Below are 8883 nucleotides of genomic sequence, written 5' to 3'. Positions count from 1 at the left end.
GGTTTCCTCAGGGTGCACCAGTGTCTTTTGCACTCCAAAAATATGCAGGTATAGCTAATCAGGAACTGGAGACTATATTGTGTGTGTAAAATCAAGTCACTTTTTTGTATATAGCATTTTACAAGCAGCTTTACAGTGATAACTGGTATATAATTTTGATAAAAAGGTAAAAAGATATAAACAGACATTGTAAACCACAAAACTTTATTTGCCCACTATAACAGTGGCTCAAAAAAACAAAAACAAATAACGGTCATAATGTAGCGGTAATGTAATTAACATTGAGCAAGTGTAATTTCAACATGATCTTCAGGCTGCCAGGTGGGTGGCCAAGTCTTCCTACTGGAAAAAAGAGTCAAAACAACAAATAATAAATTAGAACTATAGTGGTGCATTAAGTTGCCATATAGGTTTACTTATTCTTACCAGGATGGACATGGCAACCAATGCACCAGCACCTCTTTACGTCCCTGTGAATTAAGTAAGAAAAAAAGAGCCAAATACAAAAAAAATCATTACATTTCCATCTTTAAACATCATTACCTCACTTACTTCATTTTTAAAGCATTCAATGTAACTTAAAAACTTTGAACAAAGCACCATTGACAGCCACCCCCATCATCCTCATGGGGTATTACTGTGGTACAGGAACACACCAGCACAAAAACAGAGACGGGTAGCTGCAGGTCGGAGTAATGGGTGTACTGAAAGGTGGCGTGCTGAAAAGTGAATGCTACAACAGAAACGAACCCTTAACCCTATCCCTAACCTTAACAGACAGCTTTCACTACCAATTATAAAGACCTAACATGCCCCAACCTTTCTCCACACCCAATGCTCCAACATGGCATGACCCACACCTGTAAAAAACACACTAAAGTAGGTTGTCATCAAAGCATGAAATATGACATTTCAATTACAATTCATAATTTAGGATTCTTATCATCTTAACCAAAACTGACCCATAAATGCAACTCAAACAAAGCGTAACAGACTGAAGTGCAACTGTACATGCTGTATAGTTAATAAATTATATTACACTGTAGAAGCCAACACTGTATAAAGTAAGCACTCCATTCAAGATGTTTAATTTTTTGCAATAAAGTACTCTTCACATTAGCATACATTCAATGTGAACTTATTAACATTACAAAGGAGCTAAATATTTTGGAATTCTGATGCATTCATAGGTTGAACAAAAACATACTTAATTTAATACATTTAATAAATTATTTAAATACATTTACTGTACATGAAAAGGTTATGCTATTATGAAACACAGCATTGACAGATTGTAGATACAGCTTAATACCAACCTTTCTAAGACGTGTCTTGGATACAAATTCCACTGGAAATACATCCAGAGACGCATGGAATGGACAATCTGTACAAATGTAATTTGGTTAGAAATGTATTAATTACTTAATAACTAGAACAGAGAATGTCTAAAAATTACAAAGCAAACCCATTTTTAAACATCAAAAAATCTAAACAGCACTGAAACAAAAAATATAAACATCAATATTTTGAGAATTTTCCAAATGGATGACAATGTATAATAGACTACTTATGCAAAAAGCCAAAACACTGGTCTGAAACTGTTCCTAGAGGGCCACAGCTCTAAACAGTTTTGCTCCAACCCTAATCAAACACACCTGATCCAGCTAATCAAGGGGAACATTCAAGCTTAAACCAGTGTGTAACGTTTTGCTACAGTTTCCAGGTTGAATACCATATTAAACAAAATAGACATGTTTCTTTGGAAACGGTGGGTTTAAGTGTTTTCTCTTGTTTGGTGGGTGTGTCAAAATGCCCAATCAGCAGAAACATGTATATAAGCCATGCGGTATTAAAGAGACAGGACAATGCACAATGGGTCCAAGGAAATTCTTTTACAAATGTGTCTGCTGCAGCTCGGTATACACAACAATTGAAGATATTAGAAGACATGTTTGTCATAAGAGTTTCATAGTAAAAATATAGCAAAAATATAAAAAAGAATAGCCTTCTCAGCTGCCATAGTTGAAACTCATGTCATCAGAACAGCCGTTTCCATTAAAAAAACGTTTGGCAACATTTTGTCTTGGCTAAAAGCAGCCCAGGTCTTCAACGTTACTACCTGGTGTGAGTTGGAACTGGTTGTAGCTAAACTGTGCATGGCTGTGGTCCTTTCATTTTAAGACCACTGAAAACTGAATTGTTAAACATTTCTTACCTGTGTCTGTAGTTGTTTGCCGCTTTCTTTTGGCTGCCATGTTGACAGCTGATTTGCTGTAAAGTAAAAAATAAGTTTTTGGTTTGTTCAAGTACATGTCAAAGAACAGTTTTCATTGAGCCTGAGTTCACATTGTTCTTTGCTCATTGTACAGGCTTTACTCAAAGTCCCGTAAAGACACAAAGTGATCATCTTTAAAACAGTAGTGACTTTTCTAATCAATGATTGATTATATTATTTAGAAGGTGGGATTGATTTGCCATGTTGTGCGTTACACTTTCTCCCCTTAATGAATAATAGGACGGTAATGTTTTCCTATGTCTAGAGTCATTGCTTCGCCTCATCTTTTTCTACTTACCAATCTGGTTTTAATACGACTCCCTCTGTCTCTTTTCTCTCATCCATTTCATCCATCTTAAGTGCACTAATCTTTTGTTTCTTTGCCTCTTTCTTCTTCGTCTTTGCCTGTTTAGTCTTTTTTGTCACTTTCATTTCCCCTTCTTCAGGCCTCTCTAGTTCCCCCCCCCCCCCCCCACTTTCTGGAAGTTGTTCTTCGATCTGCTCTTCATCGTCCAATCTTTCCTTCATCCTCACTTCTACATTGTTCTCTGATAAAATGTCCTCTTCATCTTCTAAAGCCTCGTTTATGTCCTGACTCTCTGTTCTATTACCCTCTGTCTCCTCTTGATCTTTTTCTGGACTTTTGAAACTCTGTTCCTCAACAGGCCTCTCTGGTTCTTCCTCCCCACTTTCTATCTGTTGTTCCACTTCTACATTGTTCTCCAGTGTAATGTCCTCCTCATCTTCTACAGTCTTGTTCAAGTCCTGCCGTTCTGCTTCATTACCTTCTGTGACCTCTTGTTCTTTTTCTGGGCCGAAACCTTAAAAAGTACAATTAAAGTCATATTAAAATACATATTAAAAAATAACTTTAAAATAAACTGCAGTTTAACGTAGTAACTTGTACAGCTACAGAACTTTCTGTACACATTAAAATTTTATACAATCATTTAAGTATCAGTGCTTGCCAATTTTTTATTTACCTTTTAAAATATGCTCAAAGAGTATGAGCATTTTTTCCATCACCTGATGCCCCTCATGTGGGAACTCAAAGGGACACTGGACCTCCGCTGTCCACTTATGGGCCTTTGAACACTTCCCCAGTAGAAGAAGAGGAACATATCCCAGCGCTTTAAGTTTTTCCATCTAAAATAGAATGTCAAATAGTACAGCTTTCAAAAATGAGAAAAAAAAAGTTCAAAACATATAGTAAAATTAGCAATAAATCCGACATGACCAGTGTCATAAGATCAAATACAGTAGAGTTAAACCTGTAGATTTTGTTTTGATTTAGTCATTGTGCATGTGCAGTAGTTCAACTTTCTCTTAGAATCAGAGCTTCTAATGGCAGCTGCAATGATGTATGACTTTCCCAAATGCTTATTAGCGCTTTTATTTATAAGAGTTCTTACATTTACATTTAATCATTTAGCAGACGTTTTTATCCAAAGCGACTTACAAAAAAGGGGAGAGCAATAGAAGCAACGAAACAGACAAGGCCAACAACCTGTAAGAGCTGTAAGAAGTCTCAGTTAATTAGCACAGTACACAAGTTTTTTTTAAATTTTATTTGATTTTTTTATAGCCATCTACAATAGCCATCTACAATAGCCACCTACAACAAAAACTCACGTACGCAAAATGCTGAACACTGGATTTTGATAGCTATGATAAAAACCCATTAGGACTAAGGCTGATGCCCCAGCTGTTGTCGTTAATGCAGATTCAGTGGCCCAATGGGTTGGTTTTGTATGGCATTCTAGCTAAACGCGCAGCAATAGCCATCTACAACAAAAACTCACGTACGCAAAATACAGTACACCGGATTATGATAGTTATGATAACTATGTAACACACCCGCCTGAAGGCACAAATCCAGATGAGAGACGTAGATATGATCCAGGAGTGTGCGCTTTTTGGTCGTTGCGGTGGTGATCAGTAAGTGCTATTCTGTATTGGTCAAGTGCAATTGGAAAAGATGTGTCTTAAGATGTTTTTTAAAAATGGCTACAGACTCGGCAGCACAAATTGAGATCGGCAGGTCATTCCACCAGGTGGGAACGGTCCAGGAAAATGTCTGTGAGAGCGATTTCATGCCTCTTTGGGATGGAACCACGAGGCGCCGCTTTTAATTTTATTAAATTACTATTTATCCATGCAAATGTATTAATGTATTATGTACTTGTTTGTAAAACATCTTTATATTATAAAGTCTCTTACATAAATGTTTTAGTTTAGAACAAAGGGTGAAGTAAAGAAATTAGGATGCTGAACTTACCATGATGGCTAAATTGTCAAGGACTTTTGACTGATTCCGTGACTTAACTGTTGTTTTAGCCCACTGATGGGCTTGGTCACGAAATTTTGCCAAACGCACTGATTGCTTGTATTTAAAATCAAGCAATTTTCCACACTACAATAAGGGAAAGCATAATTAAATTGAGTATTAAAACAAATGCAATTCCATATAAATAAACAGTGTTAATTATGCACAATCACCTTAACACAAGACCGGTGTCTGCAGTTCATCTTGATCCGGCAGTGTGGACATTGGCGTAAAGTTGCACCTGGCATTTGGACTATACTAAAACAAAACAAAATGTGTAAATTTGACATAGCATAATAGATAGATATCACATACAAAACTTAAAGATAAATTAATCTGTGATAAGTATATAGTTTGAGATATATATATATATATATATATATATATATATATATAGCTCTGGAAAAAAATAAGAGACCACTTAAAATTGATTTCTTGAGATATGTATGTATGTATGTATGTATGTATGTATGTGTGTGTGTGTGTGTATATATTATATATATATATATATATATATATATATATATATATATATATATATATATATATATATATATATATATATTACATACATACATATCAATTTTAAGTGGTCTCTTAATTTTTTTCAGAGCTGTATATATATATATATATATATATATATATATATATATATATATATATATATATATATATATATATATATATATATATATATATATATATAAACATACACACACCACCATTCAAAAGTTTGTAAATGGTAAGATTTGCTGCTTAAGAGTTTTATTTTATTATTATCAATGGTGAATAGAAAGTTTAAAATAACAACATTTATCTGAGATATAAAGCTTTTGTAAAATTATGCATTACCATTCAAGCGTTTGGGGTCAGTAAGATTAGTTTTTGTTTCCTTTTTAAGAAATGAAAGAAATTAATACTTTTATTCGGCAAGGATGCATTTAATTGATCAAAAGTTGATAGTAAAGACATTTATAATGTTGCAAATTATTATATTTAAAATAAAATACTGTTCTTTTGAACTTTCTATTCATCAAATATTTCTGAGAAAAAAATATTGTACACAATAAAAGTTTCTTGAGCAACAAATTCTCTAAAGACTCTAAAGACGGGAGTAATGATGATAAATTCAGCTTTGATCACAAAGTATAAATTACTTTGTAAAATATATTCAAATAGAAAACCATTATTTTTAATTGTACTAATATTTCACAATACTACTCTTTTTATTGTATTTTTAATTAAATAAATGCAGCCTTGGTTAGCAGAAGAAATTTCTTTTAAAAACCTTAAAAGTCTACCTCTCAAAAGCAACATACTTATTAAAGAATAATAAAGACTAATTTATTTTCATGAAAAGTATTTCAGGAATGGCAAAGATAAACACCCTAAAAGAATGTGATTATTGTGCAGGGCTGTAAATCCACACATCTGTGATCTACACGTAATGCCTGGCATGGGCATACAGTAGTGTGAGCTCATCATCATAACGTAACCAAAAAACATATGATGCATCAATAAAAAGTAATGGTTGCGCACAGTTGACCCTCACTAAATGTTATCCCTAAAACATTTAATGAGAAATTATTTTAAACTGATATTAACCGCCTGACAACTGTAGGCCGACATGAGCATGCTCACTTAGAAAAGTTCGATTAATTGTATTTACAATAATTTGAGTTAGCAATAACTGATACTTTTTAAATATATAATTACATATATATGTTTTTGCTAATTACTTACTCGGTATTCTGATGATTGACGACTTGGACTATGATGACGTCGCACGAGGTGAACTTGAGCACCATACAATGAGGGGGCGGGATATGATGGCGCTAAAACAAATGCTTTTGATTGGTTTTCAAGCGGGAGTGGGTGGTTCCTAAATCAGCAAAGGAATATTTATTGCTTTATTTCTTTGTTTATTTATATATTTATTGTTTATAGTTTTATTATTACAAATACAATCACAACCAAATAAAACGCGTTTAACATTAAAAAAAAAAGCAGATAGAACAAGTAAACAAGCAATAATTTATTCACATTGAATTAATGAAGCTTCTGCAAGCATTTTTCTTTCCCCGTCGGGGATTGTTTAGAATTACACTGTAAAAAAAAAAACCTCAAATTATTATGATCCTCAGTTGCGCTATAGATGTAGTGGCAACATTCGTCCCCACTCGAGATAATGATTGAGTAAGTTATATACAATACGTTTCTGTAAAAATAATAATAATAATAATAATAATAATTCGAAATAAGTATTCTAAATCAATATTTCTGCATGCTGCTTCGGCACATGCACGAGATGAAATCGTGAATCTTCGTCCGATTGAAGGGGCGGGACGATGATGATGATGACATTGACTATAATAAATATCTGCGTGCAATACATACGCATTGTCAATCAATGGAAGTTTAACGGGAGGGTGTCGCGTACCATACATACGCCAAATGTGACTTTGGCGTGTAAATACTACGCCAAATGAAATTGCAAACTCGTGGTATAGATACGCAGTAGCAGGAGACTGGGTTGTTTAAAATACATTATATTGACAAAAGTTTTGGGACATTTCTTTACATGCACATTAACTTTAATGACATCCCATTCTTAATCCATATGGTTTAATATGGAGGTGACCCACCTTTTGTATCTATAACAGCCATCCCCGAACAAAGATTGGAGCATGAAATTGTTCAAAGTGTCTTAGTATGCTGAAGCATTAAGGGTTATTTTCACTAAAACTAAGGGGCCAAGCTCAACCCCTGAAAAACAACCCCACACCATAATTGTTCCGAATTGCTTTCACTCTGTTATAATACAACTAAGAGTTGACTGTGGAATATTTAGTAGTGAGGAAATATAACAAATGGATTATTGCACAGGTGGAAACCCATCACAGTACCACGCTTGAATTCACTGAGCCCCTGAGAGTGAGCCATTCTTTCACAAATGTTTCTAGAAGGCAGTATACATGCCTAGGTGTTTGATTCTATATATATATATATATATATATATATATATATATATATATATATATATATATATATGGCCATGTAAATGATTGGAATACAGTGAATTCAGTGATTTGGATGGGTGTCCAAATACTTTTGTCAATATAGAGTATGTTTTAACAAGTTTTATTTGTTCTTTTTAGTACATATCTGTTTACACTTGCATATATTTTTTTGTTTTATTAGATTATTATTGTGAATAAATGGCTACATTGACAAATGTTCAAATGCAGTTTTTAGAGTAAATACGATAGTATTCCATGCTTTCTTGCTTTGCTGTATATTAGTGAACATTTGTTTAGTCTAGCATGTTTAAAAGGTATACAGCAGTTTTGTGCCAGATTGCTTTAAATTTAATATATCTACACTCACCTAAAGGATTATTATGAACACCTGTTCAATTTCTAATTAATGCAATTATCTAATCAACCAATCACATGGCAGTTGCTTCAATGCATTTAGGGGTGTGGTCCTGGTCAAGACAATCTCCTGAACTCCAAACTTAATGGCAGAATGGGTAAGAAAGGTGATTTAAGCAATTTTGAGTGTGGCATGAGTGTGGCATGATTGTTGGTGCCAGACTGGCCGGTCTGAGTATTTCAGAGGCTGCTCAGTTACTGAGATTTTCACGCACAACCATTTCTTTGGAATACTAAGAATGGTGTGAAAATGGAAAAACATCCAGTATGCAGCAGTCCTGTGGGCAAAAATGCCTTGTTGCTGCTAAAAGTCAGGAGAATGGGCCGACAGATTCAAGCTGATAGAAGAGCAACTTTGACTGAAATAACCACTTGTTTCAACCAAGTTAAGCAACAAAGCCTTTGTGAAGCCACAACATGCACAACCTTGAGGTGGATGAGCTACAACAGCAGAAGACCACACCGGGTACCACTCATCTCCACTACAAATAGGAAAAAGAGGCTACAATTTGCATGAGCTCACCAAAACTGGACAGTTGAAGACTGGAAAAATGTTGCCTGATCTGATGAGTCTCGATTTCTATTGAGGCATTCAAATGGTAGAGTTAGAATTTGGCGTAAACAGAATGCAGGCTGCTGGTGGTGGTGTAATGGTGTGGGGGATGTTTTCTTGGCACACTTTAGGCCCCTTAGTGCCAATTGTGCATCCTTTAAATGCCACGACCTACCTGAGCATTGTTTCTGACCATGTCCATCCCTTTATGACCACCATGTACCAATCCTCTGATGGCTACTTCCAGCAGGATAATGCAGGATAATGTGACAAAGCTTGAATCATTTCAAAATGG

At 34.6% G+C, this 8883-nt stretch overlaps 1 protein-coding gene across 2 annotated transcripts; it reads right to left on the bottom strand.

The window, feature by feature from the left end:
- Positions 1-200: 200 nt before the first annotated feature.
- Positions 201-6419, bottom strand: LOC137056004 (uncharacterized). 2 transcript variants are annotated; one of them, XM_067429939.1, is made up of 8 exons: positions 6345-6419; positions 4775-4859; positions 3259-3421; positions 3061-3096; positions 2216-2271; positions 1317-1384; positions 427-470; positions 201-342 (listed from the first exon to the last, which is right to left on the bottom strand). In XM_067429939.1, exons 1-8 carry the CDS (start codon positions 6407-6409, stop codon positions 254-256), a joined length of 606 nt encoding a protein of 201 aa, XP_067286040.1. In that variant the 5' UTR covers positions 6410-6419; the 3' UTR covers positions 201-253. The 2 variants fall into 2 exon arrangements, with proteins under 2 accessions (XP_067286040.1, XP_067286041.1); XM_067429940.1 differs by having other exon boundaries at positions 201-339.
- Positions 6420-8883: the final 2464 nt, after the last annotated feature.

This window comes from Pseudorasbora parva, chromosome 21, assembly GCF_024679245.1.
Source record: "Pseudorasbora parva isolate DD20220531a chromosome 21, ASM2467924v1, whole genome shotgun sequence".
Lineage (NCBI taxonomy): Eukaryota > Metazoa > Chordata > Actinopteri > Cypriniformes > Gobionidae > Pseudorasbora > Pseudorasbora parva.
This window is presented reverse-complemented; position numbering and strand designations above follow the sequence as displayed.

What these genes read in the sequence shown, in the direction of transcription:
- LOC137056004 (XM_067429939.1), bottom strand. Translation starts at nt 6,409, where the DNA reads ATGGTGCTCAAGTTCACCTCGTGCGACGTCATCATAGTCCAAGTCGTC. An exon ending in GACACCGGTCTTGTGTTAAG is followed by an intron (nt 3,422 to 4,774) that starts GTGATTGTGCAT and finishes ATTCTATTTTAG; the next exon opens with ATGGAAAAACTTAAAGCGCT. An exon ending in CTTTGAGCATATTTTAAAAG is followed by an intron (nt 3,097 to 3,258) that starts GTAAATAAAAAA and finishes GTACTTTTTAAG; the next exon opens with GTTTCGGCCCAGAAAAAGAA.